This window comes from Nelumbo nucifera, chromosome 3 (genome assembly GCF_055504915.1).
Source record: "Nelumbo nucifera cultivar China Antique chromosome 3, China Antique-T2T, whole genome shotgun sequence".
Taxonomy (NCBI): domain Eukaryota; kingdom Viridiplantae; phylum Streptophyta; class Magnoliopsida; order Proteales; family Nelumbonaceae; genus Nelumbo; species Nelumbo nucifera.
The window spans coordinates 20,563,759-20,584,550 of record NC_142651.1 but is presented as its reverse complement, the minus strand read 5'-3'; the positions used below and the strand labels follow the sequence as shown (position 1 = coordinate 20,584,550).

Sequence of the window (20,792 nt, the reverse complement as noted above, 5' to 3'; positions counted from 1 at the left end):
TGAGAAAGTTATTTACCCACGTAGGAGATGGGTATCACTTAAGTGGTGATACCCAGAAAAATAAACTTTCCCTGATCCCCACATAAATATGAAAAAAGAATACAAGATTCTAAGTCAATGGAAACCAAAATCCATTGACCAACTTTCCCCTCTCAAAAGCCAAAAAAAGAACGCCCCCTAAATGGAAATGGTAGGGGGCAAAGTGCTGAAATTCAAAAATATTGAGGATCTGTGTATAAAAACAAAATTCAGGGGGGCCAACTGTCATGACCCCCAAGTACAAGTGGGTGTTGTAATTTATCAGAAAAAAAAAAAACATATTTTTTCTTTCTGAAGCTATAAGGCATAATTCATTAATAAATGCTCAGATTACAACCCAGGAAATGTAAGAAGCAAGAAAAATATATAAAATTATAAATCAAATTAATCTTGTTGAACAAGAAAAGGTAATCAAACCGTGAACACTAGAAGAAAAACCACATCGAGAAACCTTTGTAAGTAGCGAAAAAGTTATGAAAATGCCAAAAATGGAGGTCATCTATCTCCAACAGACATATGATTGGGGAAAGATATAATATAGAAAGAGTTTTGACCAATCAAAATCCACCCATGAATTTTGATAAATAACATCTTATTCGCTATCACAGTTATAATTCCAGTTTATTGGGTCTGACTATGATATGAAAAAGATATGATATCCGAAAATTTTCTAACCAGTCAACTGGAATCATAAATGTGATAACGAATAAGGTGTAATCAAAATTTATGGATGAATTTGATTGGTCAAAACTCTTCTCTTACCATGTCTTTCTCGCATCATAGATTAATCAAGCATAGTTTCATAGCTTATAAGGCTGCAGGAGAGGCCCAAGACGTCTTTACCTACAAACATGGACACGATTTCCTTCATCCAGAAAAAAAAAAAAACTGTCAGGACCAGGCCCAGGCCCATCCCATTAAATCCCTTTAAAAAAGGAGTTAACTGCTAAGTATTTAAAGAATGTTATCCTAATAAAGTGGTGGGCTGGTGTTAAAAGATGGTCATGTTTTATAGGGAATCAGTTCCGAGTAGCCCATGTTCTTTTTTTTTTTAATTTTTTAATTAAGAATAAAAAAAAATTATAAAAGGGGGGTAAGAAAGCAAGAGAGACTAGGGTGAGGTGAACAACTGCAGTTTAGAATATAATAATAGATTATCCTTTCACTTGTTTTGATCCCTCTGCGAATTGTTGCAATTATGTACCACATAGGATGATTGTTGGTAATAGAGACTCTACAAAGAAAATTGTATTTTTAGTGAGAAAATTTATCCTGAGCTTCCATTTTTGCCTTACTTGTTTAACTCGATGAATCAATTCAATAGTATCCGTGTAAAGTCTCCATGGTAGGTGAGTTGGTGGGTGGGGCTACTTAAATTTGTAGTAAATGTAGATCAGTGCATCCAAACGAATTGCCAATTAAACAAGTGCACATGCATCATCAGGCCCAGTGGCAGACCACACTGGTCCCATGATCATAAGACCCCAGATCTCCTGCTAGGAAAAGTGTGTCAACACGCTTTTAATACGATAAATCCATCATGAATGATAACATACAAGTAAGAAAAAGAAAAAAGACAACATAGAAGTAGAGCGTGTCTTACACCAACCTCACAGCGGCACAGTACATGTGAGGTTGGTGTGAGATGCACTGTAAGGAGCAAATCCGAATTCATAAAAATACGGGAGATTCCCAATCAAGGATTTAAAAACTGACCCAGAATTAGAACCATTTTAGTCACTAGTTTCCAGGTTGATAGTTCGATCATCCGGTTTGAACAAATGATTTCCAGGCCAAAAGGTCTAACAATCCAGGTCAACGGCAGTTCAAAAACACTGTTCCCAACGTGCAACTGTATCACCGTATTAGCAGCAGAAACTGATTCTGGTCATAAACCAAATGGTGTGCTACTAAAATGGCGCAGCTCAGATTGAAATTTAGACACCTTAGAGTGAAGAACCAGCCACTGCAAATCTGCAATATGAATGAGAAGCCACGCCAGTGGAATAGTTAATCCGTCAAGATTTTCCTTATTTATTTTATGGGTAAGTGGGTATCCATCCAAATTTACATTAAAAACCATAAAGCAAGCAGAGCACAGATGACAGAGCAGCAATCCGATTACAATTACAAGGCTTACGAGTCCCAACCCTCATGGGAGATGGATTCCACAGTTGGTGGTTGGTTATATAACGGGAGACACAGAACCACGCAGCATCACTATCTGAAATTGCAGGATGCAAGGATCCACCATTAGGACCCAATTACATGGTCTCCAGAGAATCACATTTCTAGGGAACGAATCAGGTCGCTGAAACGAATCAAAACATAGAGACGAGCTTTTCCATCTTAAGGGATAATATTCACCCAATTTTTGGAACTGAGACCGATCCAAACTCAACAATGCAGCGCAGTCAGTCATCTGAACTGAAACCAAGATATTAAGCTGGAGGAAGAGGTATTGACTCGACATCCTGTGCTTTGGCATCATTGCCTTCCATAGGCGCAACCACTTTGGCTCCTAACTCTTGCTTGGCATTAATACACCTTCGACAGCGCTGTCTCAGCCAATCCAAGTAACTTCTGTGCCTAATACTCTCCAATGGAGTCACTGTCCGATCCACACAGACCCGACCAAACACACAGGATAGCACCGCCAGCACAGTTAGAACAGATATAACAGCAAAGAATGGACCCACGGATCCTGAACTGTGCCAAGCACTGCTTGATGATACTGCTTCCGGATAGATAGCCGGTTGCTGCTGCTCCTGCTGGTCAGGCAATGGGTTGGTTGCCATCAATGTTTTGGCACGAAGAACAGACGCACTGGAGTCTAATTTATGGACGCATACTGCACAGTAAACCTTAAATTTTAACAAAAGTAGCCAGCTAGCCCATTAACTGACACCTAATGCATGAATGGAAAACAACAAAGAAAGGAAAAAGGGCAAAGCAAAAGCAACAAAAGTTTTCATAATAAAGGATTCACTTGAATAGTTTTTTAATCAACATTGTTGCATGGTCTTATCAGCGACCACTCTTTCCATAAAGAGATTCCAGTAGTTAAAAGTGAACCCCATATGCCACTTTGATCTCTGTACGCCTCTCTTCTTTTTCTCTTTCATATTTACCTAAACCACCACCTCTGAGCAGAAGAAATTGGGGTGTTCAAGAATGGGGCATGGCGGTTAACATAAGGATGTAAAGTCCGGCCAATTTTAGTCCACACACTCCGATGGTAGCTTGCAGTAACTGGGGCATGGTACATGAGCTTCAACAGCTGCACAAGAGTTACACAGACAAAACGATGATAGAATTAGGTTTCATTGTCTAACTCTTAAAACACAAAAATAATAAGCAATTACCAAAATGGTACTCGGTAGAGACTCTTTCAAAAGGTTTAAAAGCCGGAAAGGTAAAGGCAAAAAGACAAACTAGTTCCACACCAGCTACTAATAATTCTTCCTACAAAATCTGACCTTAGTGACTACCATGTGGCACACGTAAGAGTATTGAATCTGTCAAAAACTACTACGGTCTACCTGTAAGGTCAACATGGCATAAAATCACATTGATTATTAAAGATAGGAATCATCCAGTATATAGATCCATCTTTAGCTTTTTTCTGATAAATTTTTTGATCCCCACAGGATGGGTCTTGCATTGCTCAATAAGGGAGGGTTCGTTTTTTTTTTATTTAATTCTGGTAAGGAGAAATAAGGGACTGATGAGGACTTGTTATGTTTCTTCCCACCTACATCTGCACCATTTGGCAGTAATAGAACCTAAGTCATTAACTCCTCAGCAGCTAGCTCAGATTACTATTTTTTAAATATTGTTTCTCAGTTGTATTTTCTTTCTGCAATTAAAAGTATGACAGGAATAGGCGAAGCTATGGGGATGTAGAATTCCTTAATAATGATTTATGAATGCTGAGGGGCAAGAAAAGCATAACAACCTGCCAATACATGAATGTTTGTATTATGTTACGTTGCCACCTGCATCCACCAAACTCGACTTAAAAAGAGCAAATAGGAAGGGTTAAAGGGCAGAAACAAAGACAAAAGAAAAGGAATTAAGTAACTGACGAGAAAAGTGAAATGACTAAGAGGAAACCAAGTGCAATCTCAGCATGTGAAGTCAGTAAACCAAGTGTGGTAGAGTTTGACTCCACCCACAAACACAGATCTTCCAAATACTTCCTGTCAAGAAAAAGTATACACAACTTTTGAGTATGTTTACACGAGAAAGAATAGCAAACAGAAATCAGCATGCAGGAACAAACTTCCACTCTGCTATCAAGCTAAATAAAAAAACAAAAAAAAAAGAAAAAAAAAAGCTTGATGATTGTAAGGCAACAGGGAAACAATGTGAACCTCAATATGAGAAAGCTTAGCACCCAAGGATTGTAAGCTAGGCAAATAACCGACATGTAATAGGTAACCTCCATTTGAGTGTGTTTTATTTTGTGGTGCGGGACGATTAACACCCAGATTCAAGCCTTTGGTTTTTCAAGGTCCAATCCAAATTTCCTTTTCATGCAAGGCCCACCTTCGCTGGGTAGTGGGCCTTTTTTTGGTCTATCTTGAAAAGGCTTCTTCTGTATAGGACTTTGCTTGATGTCTACAAATGTTGAAACCCTTTCTGGTTATGGTTTGAGGTATTAGCTTTCTCAGATTCCATTCTAAAAGAAAAACCTCCATTTGAGCAACTAGGTTACAACAAATAAAGATTGTTAATGGTAGAAACAAGTTAAGCCATACCATGTTTCTTGCAAGTGGAAGCTAAAAGTTTGGGTCATTTCATTATCACAAACAAAGAATGGCTTGAACTTCCAGTTATTCAAAATGAACTCCAATCTATTAATTTAAAAAAAAAAAAAAAAAAAATTGCAAGACACCCATCCACTTCTGAGCTGCTATTTAGTCTAGCTAATTAATGTCTCACAAGGGCTAGACTTACCTTCAAAGATGTGGTAGTTTCTTTCTCCAGATAGCCCAGAAGAGAGCCAAGGAAAAAGCAGGGGGTACTAGGTTCCAAAGAACTCTGCCTCTTGTCAACCACCCTTTAACCTTCCAGGATGACACAAGTGATTGGATGTAGGGGGGGGACTAGAGAAGGCCAAACAGTTGCAAGAAGTGGGTGAACACTTGGGACAGCATAAGACCAATGGATAAATAAATTCTAGCTCTCTCCTCCTGATCTGAGCAGAAAATAGCAACTATTAGGTAGCACCATACCACGCAATATGAGCTGGGTCAATGGTAGGAAGATGTAAATCAGTCCTCTAATATCAAGTTTAAATTCAGTGATTAGCAGAATAAAACAGATCTGAATAACTGTATAAGAGAAGAAGATGGCGAAGAGAAGAGGTAAGAGAAGGAGTCGAATTAATTCTCCATTCTCCTCTAACCCTATTTTATTAAGATCTAAAAAATTAATGATGACAAGTATGCCCTTAAGTGGGCGGCCAGCTTGGCAGTTACATAAAGGAAATAAACAAGAATAAATAACAGGCCCATTAAGTGTGGCCCATCAACATAAAATAAAAGATATTACAAGAGAGGCTGTTAGGGCCCATTCGGCCCAGTCTCTTTACACTCCCCCTCAAGCTGAGCATAGATGTCAATCATGCCCAGCTTGCTTATATAGTGTGTCAATTTCACCCTTGGAACTCCCTTGGTCAAGATATCAGCTAGTCGCTCTTCTGATGTGATGAATGGTAAACAAACTTCTCCTGAAGAGACTCTTTCTCTTATGAAATGCCTATCAACCTCAATGTGCTTAGTTCTGTCATGTTGAACAGGATTATGTGCAATGTTGATAGCAGCTTGGTTGTCACAATAAAGCATCATTGGTTTCTCATAGTCCACCCCCAATTCCTCTAGAAGGGATCGTAGCCATAGTAATTCTGACAACCATGAGCCATTGCCCTGTATTCTGCTTCAGCTGAGGATCTAGCAACTACTGATTGTTTCTTACTCCTCCAAGACACAATATTCCCAACAACCAGAGCACAATAACCAGAGGTGGACCTTCTGTCATCAATACATCCTGCCCAATCTGCATCAGTAAAGGCTTCCAGCTTCATGTGACCATGCTTAGCAAACAGAATACCTTTCCCTGGAGTACCTTTCAAGTAACACAGAACCCCTTCTGCAACAGTTAGATGAGTATCTCTGGGAGAATGCATAAACTGACTAATAACACTTACTGCATAGGAAATATCTGGCCGAGTCATGCAAAGGTATAACAACTTCCCAAGCAGTATCAGAAACACTCCCTTATCAAGCAAAGGTTCACCATCTGTGGCAGAAAGCTTATGATTAGGATCAATGGGAGTGGAGATGGGTTTAGCGCCAAGTTTACCAGTTTCAGCAAGAAGATCAAGGACATATTTGCGCTGAGATATGAAGATACCATCCTTAGATCGAGCAACTTCAATGCCCAAGAAATACCGAAGATCTCCCAAGTCTTTGATTTCAAATTCAGAGTTGAGAAATCCTTTTAGTTTGCTGGCCTCTTCAATGTCATTACCGGTGACCACAATGTCATCAACATAAACAATCAAGAAGGTCACCAGAGAGTCATTTTTCTTCAAGAATAGTGTATGATCAGATTGTGTTTGAATGAGACAAGAGCAGCCCGAAATCTCTCAAACCAAGCCCGAGGAGATTGTTTGAAACCATAAATAGATCTGTGTAGTTTACACAATTTGCCTTTCATTTCTTTCCCATACACTCCTGGAGGTAGAGACATATAGACCTCTTCATGTAGGTCTCCATTCAGGAAGGCATTTTTAACACCAAACTGGTGTAGTCAAAAGTAGCTGCTAGAGAAAGTAAAACCCTGACTAAAGTCATTTTAGCAACTGGAGCAAATGTCTCAAGATAGTCAATGCCATACATTTGGGTGTAACCCTTAGCAACCAACCGAGCCTTAAATCTCTCAATAGAGCCATCGGAGTGATACTTAATGGTAAACACCCATTTACAACCCACTAGTTCATTCCCTTCTGGCAAGTCCACAATATCCCAGGTATGGTTCTTATGCAATGCATCAAGTTCAGTCATCATAGCATCCCTCCATTCAGCTTGAGATAATGCTTCCGGTACAGACCTGGGTATAACATGGGAAGACACAGAGGCAAGAAAGGAGTAGTAGGAAGGGGAGAGAAAGCTGTAAGATAAGTGTTTGGAGATACAACAGGTAGTACACTTCCACTTGCCCTTGCGAAGAGCAATAGGAAGGTCAAGGTCTAGGACAGTCAGAGATGGGTCAGTAGAGGGCTGACATGATTCCTCAGGAATGATGGAAGTGGCAAGACGCTCTTCTGAAGGAGTGGAAACAACCTGCACACGTCTGAATCTCTGCCTTTTGGTACCACCTTTGGAGAGCAGGAGCAGAAGGAGGAGGAGCTGGGATATCAGAGGTAGGTCCAGTGGAAGAGGTGGACACCCCATGATCGAACTCACAAGGGATGGGAAGAGGAACAGCTGGAGACACAGCAAAGGGCTCATCAGATTTCTCCCCCTCAGGAAAAATACTAAAGAAGGGAGTCAACTCGGAAAAAGTGACATCCCGAGATACTGTTAGTGGTGTTAGTGAAGGGGTATTTCAGTCTTTGTACTTGTTGAGAATGCTGATGTGTACTGTTATGTTAGTTCGAGTGCCTCTTACTTAAAGAAGGGCACTCAAGTCTTTTTCAATAAGTCAATAATATAATAATAGGTCTGGCCGAATCAAGGGATTAACTTTTTTCCCTAATTCGAACCAGCCTTTCTCTCTTTTCTCTCTTCTCTCTTTTCTTCTTTCCTCTCCTACTTCTTGCTGTCTACTTTACTCTACAGTCAACGAACAAGACAGAATTCTATGGCAGGTCAAACTTCAACATGGTATCAGAGCTAGGTTCACCAAATCAGACTTGCTAGAATTCTGCCTTCTGCGCATTCGAATTAGGGTTTCACTTGGGGTTCTCAGTTGTGAGTTGGAGACTGGGAAAAGGGCTGAAAAGGAGTGATCGCCCTCTTCCCTAGGAGGTCTCTATGCCTCCGATTGTGTCGTTGGTGATTGGTTGCTGTGGTTTCTAAGCCCTAGTTAGGGCTGGTACGTGTGGTGCAGTGGTGTCTCAGCCCTTCGTATGGTTGGCCTTCAGGCGATGAGGTAAAGTTTTTTTTTATATATTTTTTTTGTTATGGAATACATGAGAGGTGTAGTACAGTTCGCATGATGGGTTCTCAGATTGCAGTATGCTAGGGTTTATGCTAGGGTTTATTCTGGTTTGTGTGTGATTCGAATGGCAATAGTGTCTACTTAATGGTGAAGCTTCCTATAGTTGTGGATTAATGTTGGTGGTGTTACAAGTGTGGTTTTCAGCTTTTGATATCGCTGAAATCAGTGTGTAGACCTCGGTGAGTAGGGGTTGTGGTGTTGTAGTTTTCAACATTTAATACTGCTGAAATCAGTGTACAGACTTCGGTGAGTAGGGTTTGTGGTGTTGCAGTTCTCAGCTGTTGAAATCAGTGTGCAGATTTCGATGAAGTGTCTGTGTGTAGTGTGCAGTGTGTAGTGCTCCTAGTTCAGTGCTCAGAATTAAGGGAGTTCGGCAATGGCAGATAACAGTGATAGTAAACCTAGTGTCATGATATCTACTGACTACCTGAATGTCCAAATGACCTCCATTAAACTGAATGAAGAGAATTATGTCCCTTGGGCCAAGTCTGTAGAGGTTTTTCTGAAGGCGAAGAAGAAAGTGAAGCATATAAGAGAGGAGAAACCCCCCGCTAATTCTCAGGAGTATGAAGACTGGGAACAGGAAGATGCACAGATCATTACATGGTTGTGGAACAGTATGGAACCCAAAATCAGTGTGAACTTCATGTTTCTTGACACAGCCAAAGAGGTGTGGGATCATGCCAAGAAACTGTATTCAGGTCAGGATAATACCACTAGGGTATATCAACTGTATCAGGAATACTTCAATCTGCAACAGGGAAATCAGAGCCTTGAGGAGTACTATGCCAATGTGAGGAATATCCGTAATGAGTTAAATGTCTATCATCCTCTCACTTCAGATGTCAAAGTTCAACAGCAACAGCGAGAGCAGCTTGATGTAACACGGTTTCTGGTGGGGCTGAAGTCTGAGTATGAACCAGTACGAGCCCAGATACTAGGGGGATCTGCTCTTCCATCTTTAGAGGAGGTGTTTGCTCGTCTTCGGAGGGCTTCCATTGGATCAATGGACTCTAATGTCTCCGATAAATCAGCATTTGCAGTGTCAAGAGGCCGAGGTGGCAGAAGTGGGACTCGAGGAACCCAGCCTGGCAGGAGTGGTAGTGGTGGATCTACACACATCCGTGGTGGTGGTCGTACTGGAGGTAGAGATTCAGGGGGAGCTCGTGGTAGAGGACGTGGCTCGGGTCCACGGAAGTGTACTCACTGTGGTTTGGATGGACATACCATTAACTACTGCTATGACTTACATGGTCCTCCCTCGACGTGGGCCAACCATGCCATGACTAGTGACACCAGTTTCAGCCCTACACAGGAGAAACGGTCAGCTGACCCGATGCCTTCTACTCCCTCAGATGGTCCAGGCAAGGAGATGGTGAGTGTTCCTCGTGATGAGTATGAGAGGTTTGTTCAATCCAAGTCGCAGCAGAACACAGCTTCCTTTGCACACTCAGGTATGGCTTGTTTGGCATCCACACCCAACCCCTGGATTATTGACTCTGGAGCCTCCGATCACATGACGGGAACTCCAGGTGTGTTTTCATCTCTCACTCATTGCTCAACATCACAATCTGTTACCCTTGCTAATGGCTCCACGTCATCTATCTGTGGTGTTGGTAATGTTGACCTAGACCCTGTATCCCTATCCTCTGTTTTATATGTACCTAAGCTTCCATTTAATCTTATGTCTGTTAGTAAGCTGACCAAGTCACTTAAGTGCTCCATCACTTTTTACCCTTCTATGTGTGTTTTTCAGGATCTCAAGACGGGGATGAAGATTGGTGGAGGGCATGAAGCCGGTGGACTGTATTATCTTGATGGTGGTGGACGAACGTCAACGGCTCTTCAGTCATCCATTTCTCCTCTCCAGTGGCACTGTAGATTTGGTCATCCTTCGCTGAAAGTGTTGCAGTCCTTAGTCCCTTCATTGAGTCAACTTTCTGTTTTAGATTGTGAGTCTTGTCAATTTGGGAAACACCATCGTGTTCCCTTTCGTTCTAGGGTCGATAACCGTGTGTCGAGTCTTTTTTCTTTAATTCATTCAGATGTTTGGGGTCCTTATAAAGTGATGTCATATAATGGATACCGATATTTTGTTATTTTTGTTGATGACTGTTCAAGAATGACGTGGCTCTATTTAATGAAAGAAAGAAGTGAATTATTTTCCATCTTCCAGAAATTTTATGCTGAGATCCGCAATCAATTTGGTGTTCACATCAAAATTTTCCGTTCTGATAATGGTCGTGAATACTTGTCCTCATCTTTTCGAGAATACTTGGACCACCATGGGATTATACACCAAACTTCATGTACCTATACTCCGCAACAAAATGGGGTTGCTGAGAGAAAGAACCGCCATCTTGTAGAAACGGCACGCTCCCTCATGCACCACATGAATGTTCCCAAAACTTTTTGGAGCGATGCAATGCTCACCTCTTGTTTCTTAATTAATCGGATGCCCACGTCTATCCTTGATGGTCGTTCTCCTTTTAGTGTCTTATTCCCCAACATGTCTCCGTTTCCGCTTTCTCCTCGGGTATTTGGGTGTGTCTGCTTCGTTCATAATCTGAGTCCCGGGACTGACAAGTTAGATGCACGTTCCCTGAAGTGTATCTTCCTTGGTTATTCCCGAACTCAGAAAGGGTACAAGTGTTATCATCCTAGTTCTCGTCGTTCCTTGGTATGTGCTGATGTTACATTCTTTGAGTCTACTCCGTTCTTCGTGGGGTCCGGTGCTGCTGCTTCCCCCACATCACCACCTCCTCTTCCTCTTCCTGTGGCTGATCCACCTCCTTTGGTTCCAGTCATGCCTACGTCCTTGCCTCCGGTGCCACCATTGGTTGACCGTCCACCCATCCGTCACGTGTATACACATCGCCCACGTGTACCGGCTGCAGCTCCTCCAGCTTCATCACCGTCGACAGATCCAGCTCCAGCTTCGACACCAGCCTCCGACCTAGATCTTCCTATTGCCTTACGGAAAGGTAAGCGTACTTGCACCCTTCACCCTATTTCCAATTTTGTTTCACTTACCCACCTCTCCGCTTCCCATCGCCAGTTCATATCTTTGTTATCCTCCGTGGTTGTTCCTAAGGATGTCCAGGAAGCCCTTACCTCTCCAGAGTGGTGCCGTGCTATGGAAGAAGAGCTCTCTGCTTTGCATCATAATCACACTTGGGATCTCACCGCTCTTCCTCCTGGGAAGCAGGCTGTCGGTTGTAAGTGGGTGTATAGTGTTAAGTACTTGCCAGATGGTCGTGTTGAGCGCCTGAAGGCGCGGCTGGTTGCCAAAGGGTACTCCCAAACCTATGGCATTGACTACACGGAGACGTTCTCCCCGGTTGCTAAGATAGGATCAGTTCGTGTCGTCATCTCCCTTGCAGCTATGTCTGGTTGGCCTCTCCATCAGCTCGATATCAAAAATGCCTTTTTGCATGGGGATTTGCTCGAGGAGGTCTACATGGAGCAACCACCTGGGTTTGTTGCTCAGGGGGAGGATGGTAAGGTATGTAGACTTAAGAAGGCTATTTATGGACTTAAACAGTCCCCTCGAGCATGGTTTGGTAGGTTCAGTGAGGTGGTCAAGAAGTTTGGTCTGAAACAGTGCCAAGTTGATCACTCTGTCTTCAGTCTTGACTCTTCGGCAGGTAAAATAATATTGGTGGTGTATGTGGATGATATCGTTGTGACTGGGAATGATAAAATGGGCATTGACAGATTGAAGGCATTCCTACAGGAACACTTTCAGACAAAGGACCTTGGCAAGTTGAAATACTTTTTGGGCATAGAGGTAGCAAGATCTAAGCATGGCATTAATTTGTGCCAGAGGAAATATGTGCTTGATTTACTGGAAGAAACAGGATTGTTGGGTACTAAACCGGCTGAGACACCTATGGAAACAAATACGAGGCTGAGCAGTGATATAGGTGAAGTGTTTGAAGAGCCTGGCAGATACCGACGACTTGTAGGCAAACTAAACTATCTAACCATTACTCGGCCAGATATTTCATTTGCGGTTAGTGTGGTGAGTCAGTTCATGCAAAAACCTTTGGTCCCACATTGGAATGCAGTGCTAAGGATTGTGAGGTATCTGAAAGGAGCTCCTGGTCGTGGTTTGCTGTACAGAAGTGGTGGAAAACTGGTAGTAGAAGGATACACCGATGCTGATTGGGCAGGTTCTATGTCTGATAAACGATCTACCACAGGCTATTGCACCTTTCTGGGGGGTAACCTGGTAACATGGAAAAGTAAGAAGCAAACAGTTGTGGCAAGAAGCAGTGCAGAAGCGGAATATAGGGCCATGGCACATACTGCTTGTGAACTAGTGTGGCTGAGGAACCTTCTACAGGAGATAGGATATGACATCAGTACTCCAATGAAGCTCTACTGTGACAATCAGGCAGCGGTTCATATCTCTTCCAATCCAGTGTTTCATGAAAGAACCAAGCACATCGAAGTTGACTGTCATTTTGTGAGAGAGAAGGTGCTGAATGGGGTGATAGAAACTGCATATGTTAGTACGGGAAACCAGTGGGCAGACTTGTTTACAAAAGGCTTGAGTCGGGGGAGAGTGGACTACATATGTAACAAGCTGGGATTATATGATATATACTCACCAGCTTGAGGGGGAGTGTTAGTGGTGTTAGTGAAGGGGTATTTCAGTCTTTGTACTTGTTGAGAATGCTGATGTGTACTGTTATGTTAGTTCGAGTGCCTCTTACTTAAAGAAGGGCACTCAAGTCTTTTTCAATAAGTCAATAATATAATAATAGGTCTGGCCGAATCAAGGGATTAACTTTTTTCCCTAATTCGAACCAGCCTTTCTCTCTTTTCTCTCTTCTCTCTTTTCTTCTTTCCTCTCCTACTTCTTGCTGTCTACTTTACTCTACAGTCAACGAACAAGACAGAATTCTATGGCAGGTCAAACTTCAACAGATACAAAGCGGGTGCCACGAATTGGATCAAAACAGCAATAACCCTTCTGTGTGGAGGCATATCCCAGAAACACACACTTATGAGCCTTAGGTTCAAACTTGTGCCTTTGGTGACTATGAATATGCACATAGCAAGTACACCCAAACACACGGAGAGGAAGAGAAAAGAGATCCTCATCCGGGAAGAGAAGACTAAAAGGAGTTTTAAAGCCAAGGACCCGGGAGGGCATACAATTGATCAGAAAGGTAGCAGTAAGAACAACATCTCCCCAAAACTGTACATGGGATGCAAACAAGAGGGATCTAACAACCTCAACCACATGCCTATTCTTTCTTTCCGCCATCCCGTTTTGTTGTGTAGGAGCAAGAACTTTGATGAATAACCCCAAAAGTTTCAAGATAGGTGGAGAGGGTTCTCTCAAAATACTCCTTAGCATTGTCAGAGCAGAATATTTTGATACGAGTATTAAACTATGTAGAGAACACTGATGTGGGCCCCACAGCTACAGTCCCACTGTGTTCGTAGGGTAGAAGATGTTCTAGTCTGCCTAGGGTTAGCTATTGGTCATTTAGTTGTTTCAGTTGTTATTTATTTCAGTCTTATTTTTGCTCTATTTGTTATGTAAAGACTAAGGGCAGATCTGTCCTTTCCATGTAATGAGCATAACCTATAAATATTGATTAAAGTGGCGGCGGCAAAACATCAAGCTTCTGCTCCTCCTTTTTCAACTCTTGTGTTCTACTACTTCTCTTCCCTCTTCCTCCTTTTTCTCTTTACCTTTCTTCTTATTTTCGAACCTGAAATCCATTAGGGTTCAAGACTGATAACAGTCCTGAACTTCTACTTGGTATCAGAGCTAGGGTTTCTCATGTGAGTCTAGTCCAGCTGACCACATGAGAACCATCTAAGGTTGGAAGAATCAGCGAAGGCTAGGGTTCGGGTAACCTTGGAAGGCAGCGAACAACATCCTATTGTAAGTTTTTTATTTTCTGAGAAAAGTACTATCAGAGAAGATAGGTTGGACCTATCTAGCAAGGGCGGCCGAACCACTCTAGGGTTTATCTTTCCATTCTCTAGGGTTTTGTCTTAATCCTGCAGCAAACCCTAGTACTGGACTGAACCTTGTGATCTAATACTAAGGCAAACCCTAATAGTTCTCTCCTCAGCATTGATCAGTTTTAGGGTTTCATATTAACCCTACTACAAGCCTTATCCGTACGGTACTGTCTGGAGTGTATGGCTGAGAATTTGCTTTTAGGACTGATTAAAACCCCAATTCGGCTCCAGCATATCAGATTGTTCTTCAAACTATTTTTTCAGTTTTCTTTTGGGGTTTTGAACTCTTCTAAGGGGGCGAAAACAGTTCGGACTGTTGCTGTTGTGTGTGGTTACTGATTTCAGATCAGTTTATACCTATTTCATGTACATCTACTGTGAGTACAGATTGGTTCTATACTGATTTTTTGATTGTGGTTGATAGTCCAAGTGTTGGTTTTGATTGTAGTAACCCTATTTTTGAGACTTCTGGTTCTTGACCGAAACGGAGTTTAAGAATCAGGCAGAGGGCAGTATTGGGAACAACAGTTATGTGGTATGTGGGCATTGTAAGAAACCCAAACATACAAAAGAAACATGTTGGAAGCTACACCCTTATTTGGTCCCGACAAAGTTAAGAAGCAAGAAGGGTAACGTTCATGTGGCAGTGCATACTAATTCAGCACCCTCGTCTGGCACAAGAGGCACATTCTTAGAGACCTTAGCCGCATTTCGGGCTGCTCTTATACAGTTGGAAGGGGAAGTTGGGAACTCAGCTCAGCCACTGCAGTCACCATTAGCCCCCGCCAAATTTGCTTCCGCAAATTCAGGTACTCGAGCCTCAGCCTGCCATGCCTCAGCTCCAGGTACCACTGAACCCTGTTGGGTAATAGATTCAGGTGCATCCGACCATATGACTAGCTTGCCTTCATTGTTTACCACTTATCATTTATCTTCTGGTAGGGATAAAGTATCTATTGCTGATGGCTCTCTTGTCCCCATTTCTGGCAAGGGTGACATCAAGCTATTGGATACCATCTCCTTGTCTTCTGTCTTACATGTCCCTAAGCTTGATACTAATCTTCTTTCAGTCAGTAGTATTACCAAACACATGAACTGCTCAGTAACCTTCTTCCCTGACCGGTGTGTTTTTCAGGACCTGAAGACGAAGAAGGTGATTGGGACTGGCCGTGAGACGAATGGGATCTATCTGCTCGGGGAGAGTTCTCGTCAGAAAGAGTCAGGGGATAAGAAGTCACTTGTTTCCCAGAGTGTGAGTTCGGTTATGCCAAAGCATAACCGATTGGGTCATTTGTCTTTTCGGTCCTTAAGGAGTCTGTTTCCTAATTTGTTTGAGTTTGTTGAGTTGTCCCAGTTGCAATGTGAGAGCTATGAGTTTGCTAAACATTGTAGACACTCTTATTCGTTGAGCAATAAAAGGAGCAATCGTCCTTTTGATCTTGTGCATACGGATGTTTGGGGGCCATATCACATTCCTTCCATGGGTGGGTACAGATATTTTCTGTTATTTGTTGATGACCATACCTGATTTTCTTGGGTTTATCTTATGCGTTCACGAGATGAGGTTCCCACCCTAACCCAAAACTTTGCTAAGCCATTGGCTTCTTACCTTCTTACTCATGGGGTTATTCACCAGAGCACTTGCCCTCATACACCTCAGCAGAATGGGGTTGTAAAAAGGAAGAATAGGCACATCTTGGAGGTGGCTAGAAGCATTATGTTTACCTCCAATGTCCCTATTCGCTTCTGGGGTGATGCTATCCTCACGGCAGTATATCTTATTAATCGGGTTCCTTCCCGAGTTCTTGATATGTCATCTCCTTTTTCCCTTCTATACCCAGATGAGGAGTTGTTCACTGTTCCCCTCAAAACATTTGATTGTACCTGTTTTGTTCAGCTTCTCAGTCCCCATCACTCCAAGTTCGAACCCAAGGCCTCCAAATGCATCTTTCTTGGTTATGCACAAACTCAAAAGGGTTATTGCTGCTATGATCCTGTCTCAGGGAAGAAGTTTGTATCCATGGATGTCACTTTCTTTGAGGAGACACCCTACTATTCTCGGGTCTCTCCTCAGGGGGAGAGTAGTGAGCGTGGAGTTTTGGGTCCTTTTCTTCAGGGGGAGTGCAGTGAGGGCAGGGTTAATATTAGTAGTGAGCGTGGAGATTTGGGTCCTTTTCTTCAGGGGGAGTGCAGTGAGGGCAGGGTTAACACTTTTGAGGTTGTTCCCTTACCTATTCCAGTGGGTGATGAGGGCTGTAGTAGCGAAGGTGGTCAGGGGGATCGGGAGTTGAGAGTCTATCACAGGCGATGCAGGCAGGTTGATCCCGGTCATCAGCAGTCCCGGCCAGCTCCAACCTCTTCTGCGGCTCCAAGTCCAGATATTACAGCCCCAGGGCCCACAGAGACTCCTTCCATTGTTGCTACCTCACCCCCTGCAGATGACCTTGACCTTCCCATTGCCATCCGTAAAGGAAAACGGCATTGCACCACATCTACACCCCACTGCATCTCCCAGTTTTTGTCCTATGATCGCCTATCTCCCTCCTACAGGTCCTATCTCACTTCCATTGCTAATGTCCCTATTCCAAGAACAGTGCAAGAAGCCCTATCAGTCTCAGAGTGGAGAGGTGCAATGCAAGTTGAAATGGACGCCCTGTTGAAAAATAATACCTGGGAGCTAGTTGACTTGCCCAAAGGAAAGAAACCAGTTGGATGCAGATGGGTATTTACTGTGAAGCACAATGCGGATGGTTCCATTGAGAGGTACAAAGCTCGGCTAGTTGCAAAAGGATTCACTCAGACTTATGGTATAGATTACTTGGAGACATTTGCCCCGGTAGCCAAGATGACCACCATCTGGGTTCTATTATCTCTTGCAGCAAACTACACTTGGCCTTTGTACCAAATGGATGTTAAAAATGCCTTCCTGAATGAAGACTTGCAGGAAGAGGTTTACATGCAGTTGCGTCCTGGATTCTATGATACAGAGGCAGGTAAGAAGGTATGTCGGTTCAATAAGGCATTGTATGGTTTGAAGCACTCACCTAGAGCTTGGTTCAACAGATTCAGACTAGCCCTTGGGAAGTTCGGTTATGTACAGGCCTAGTCAGATCATACACTGTTCATCAAGAGGGTGAAGTCCTCACTGACACTACTTGCAGTGTATGTTGATGATATTGTGGTGACAGGAAATGACAGCCATGAGATTGAGTCCCTCAAACAGCTCCTTCATCAAGAGTTTGAGGTGAAAGATCTGGGTACACTACGATATTTTTTGGGTATTGAGGTTGCTAGATCTAAATAGGGGATCTTTGTCTCTCAGAGGAAATATGTTCTAGGTCTGTTGGCTGAAACTGGAAAGCTGGGTGTCAAACTTGCAGATACACCCATTGAACAGAACCACAGGATTAGTGTAGAGAGTGGGGAGCTGCTTGAAGACAAAGTTATGTTCCAGCGGTTAGTGGGAAAGCTCCTATATCTATGCCTCACTCGGCCAGATATCAGTTATGCAGTTAGTGTTGTCAGTCAGTATATGCATTCTCCTAGAACCACGCACCTTCTAGCAGCAGAAAGAATACTAGCATACTTGAAGAGATGCCCGGGTAGAGGTATACTGTTCAAGAACAATGGCCACATGAAGGTGAAAGTCTATACGGATGCCGATTGGGCTGGGAGGGTTGATGACAGGAGGTCTACCTCTGGATATTGTGCTCTTGTGGGATGTAACCTGGTCTCTTGGAGGAGTAAGAAACAGAGTGTTGTCTCCAGATCTAGTGCTGAAGCTGAGTACAGGTCAATGGCTAACGGAGTGGCTGAAATTCTTTGGCTGAGATCACTACTTGAGGAGTTGGGTATTGAGTATGAGAAGCCCCTGATGTTGTATTGTGATAATCAAGCGGCTATTAATATAGCACACAGCCCAATGCAGCATGACAGGACTAAACATATTGAAGTTGATCGACACTTTGTACGAGAGAGGGTCTCATCACAAGAAGTGTGTCTCCCATACATCACCTCCAACATGCAGCTAGCAAATATCCTCACCAAAGCTGTACCACGGAAGATGCTAGAGGCAGTTCTATCCAAGTTGGGAATGATAAACATTTATTCCCAACTTGAGGGGGAGTGTAGAGAACACTGATGTGGGCCCCATAGCTACGGTCCCACTGTGTTCGTAGGGTAGAAGGTGTTCTAGTCTGCCTAGGGTTAGCTATTGGCCATTTAGTTGTTTCAGTTGTTATTTATTTCAGTCTTATTTTTGCTCTATTTGTTATGTAAAGACTAAGGGCAGATCTGTCCTTTCCATGTAATGAGCATAACCTATAAATATTGATTAAAGTGGTGGCGGCAGAACATCAAGCTTCTGCTCCTCCTTTTTCAACTCTTGTGTTCTACTACTTCTCTTCCCTCTTCCTCCTTTTTCTCTTTACCTTTCTTCTTATTTTCGAACCTGAAATCCATTAGGGTTCAAGACTGATAACAGTCCCGAACTTCTACTAACTGGGTGAGGATGAGTTCATGAAAATTTTTCACAATAGCTGGTACCTCATCCCTGGATTTCATGAGATAAATCCAAGTGTAACGTGAATAATCATCAATAAAAAGGATAAAGTACCTGTAACCCCCCATGGTTGGCATGTGATATGGCCCCCACACATCAGAGTGAACAATATGGAAAGGAGAAAGTGATCTTTTATTGCTGATTGAATAGGAATGTCTGCAATGCTTTGCCAGCTCACATGATTCACAATGAAGGCTCGATAAAGATACTCCTTTAAACATATCTGGTAACAGATGACTCAAAGCAGAAAAAGACAAGTGACCAAACCGAAAATGACATAATAAAATTTTGTCAACAGACTTTGACCCGACTGACTCTAAGGCATATCCATGAGGTGGTCCCAAAGCTTGATCTGGTGTGTCCAGCAAGTATATTCCGTTCGCCTCATGGCCACTCCCAATCATCCTCTGAGACTGCAGGTCCTGAAAAACACAATGAGTGCGAAAGAAAGTTATACTGCAATTCATGGACTTTGTTAAGCTACTAACAGATAAGAGGTTTGTGTTAAGCTTAGGGACATGAACAAAAGATAAGAACAGGGTGTCAGAGGTCTTTATATCATCTTTACCAAAGATGGGGGCAAGGGACCCATCGGCAAGGGATATTTTCTCTTTCCTAGAGAGAAGTTGATATGAGCAAAAAAGGTTAGATAGACTGGTCATATGGTCTGATGCACCAGAATCGATAATCCAAGGGATTTTATGATTACCTGAAGCTGAAGCATGATTTGCAGAAGCACGAGTACCTGAGTGAGCAAAAGCTGATGAGGATGATGTACTGTTGGAAGGGTGAGCTGAAGAAACTATAGCTTCCAGGTGATTTAGGAGTCTCCCATACTTCTCAAAATCCAGCTTCATTGCAGCCAACTGTTCAATGGTTGATTTCTCTTCACTCTCCTTACTTCCCCCTTCAGGTACTGTAGTAGCATTAGCAGTCTTGGGTTTTCCCACCTGACTGCCCTTCTTAGGGTTATTATTGTTCTTGAACCTATCAGGGAGAAGTCCAGGATGAAGCTACCAGCAGGTGTCCTTTGTATGTCGTGGTTTCTTGCAATATTCACACACCTGTTCTCTCTTCTCAGTAGGGCCCTTTGGTTTCATTCCCGCATGTGCAAAATGTTTTGTAGGTGAAATCTGCAACTGAACCTGCCGTCTACTCTCCTCACTACTTATCATAGCATATGCCTGTGAAAGAGTAACCTCATCCCTGGCCAAAATATTCTGTCTGATAATATCAAACTCAGGGTTGAGTCTAGTGAGAAACTCAAACACCTATTTCTCTCCACCAACTTTCTATACATTTTAACATCCTTTTTACTTTCCCATACCACTGTCTCCATAACATCAATTTCCTGCCATAGGGATTTTAGTATAGAGTAGTAGATTGCCACACTCTTCTCCCCCTGTCTCAGGTTTTTCACATCACTTTTCAATTTGTACGCTCTGGCTACATTCAGTTTCTGTGAGTAGGTCTCAGTTACACTGTCCCATATCTCCTTGGCCGAAGACATCCAGAGATAGTGCTGGCTTATATGGGGTTGCATAGAGTTAACCAACCATCCTATAACAGTGTAGTTCTCTTGCATCCATTTTTCAAATTCAGGGTCTGTCTCTTCGGGTTTCACCTTATTGCCTGTGAGATACCCGAGTTTTCCTCTACTACAAACATAGATTTTTATAGATTGTGCCCAAGCAAGATAGTTCGTCCCATCTAGCTTAATTGTGGTCACACCAGTCAAAACGGAATCTACTGAGGCAGGTCCAGAAACCGGCACCTGCTTGAACTCACTTCCGTATGTCTCCATTAATCAAATGGAAATCAAAGAACAAAAAATTTTGACTATGTAAACTTACTTGAAGCCAAACCAGAACTTTGGTGCTTGAAAAACTAGGGTTTTGCTCCGTCCAGCAGATGGGAGGAAGAAAGATGTTGTCGCACCTACCAGACTAACCCAAACTCTTCCAAACCT

At 42.7% G+C, this 20,792-nt stretch overlaps 1 protein-coding gene across 2 annotated transcripts in view; it reads right to left on the bottom strand.

The window, feature by feature from the left end:
* Window positions 1–2,105: 2,105 nt before the first annotated feature.
* The window catches only part of LOC104600817 (uncharacterized), a 33,307-nt gene continuing 14,620 nt past the window's right edge, over window positions 2,106–20,792 (bottom strand). The window contains exons 7-10 of one of the 2 annotated variants that reach the window (XM_010263955.3): window positions 4,128–4,241; window positions 3,998–4,037; window positions 3,519–3,581; window positions 2,998–3,319 (exon numbers count right to left, since the gene is read on the bottom strand). In XM_010263955.3, the coding sequence (XP_010262257.1) occupies window positions 3,561–3,581; window positions 3,998–4,037; window positions 4,128–4,241 (175 nt within the window). In that variant the 3' untranslated portion in view covers window positions 2,998–3,319; window positions 3,519–3,560. Of the gene's footprint in view, window positions 3,320–3,518; window positions 3,582–3,997; window positions 4,038–4,127; window positions 4,242–20,792 lie in introns of both variants that reach the window. The other variant, XM_010263948.3, reaches the window with a different exon arrangement.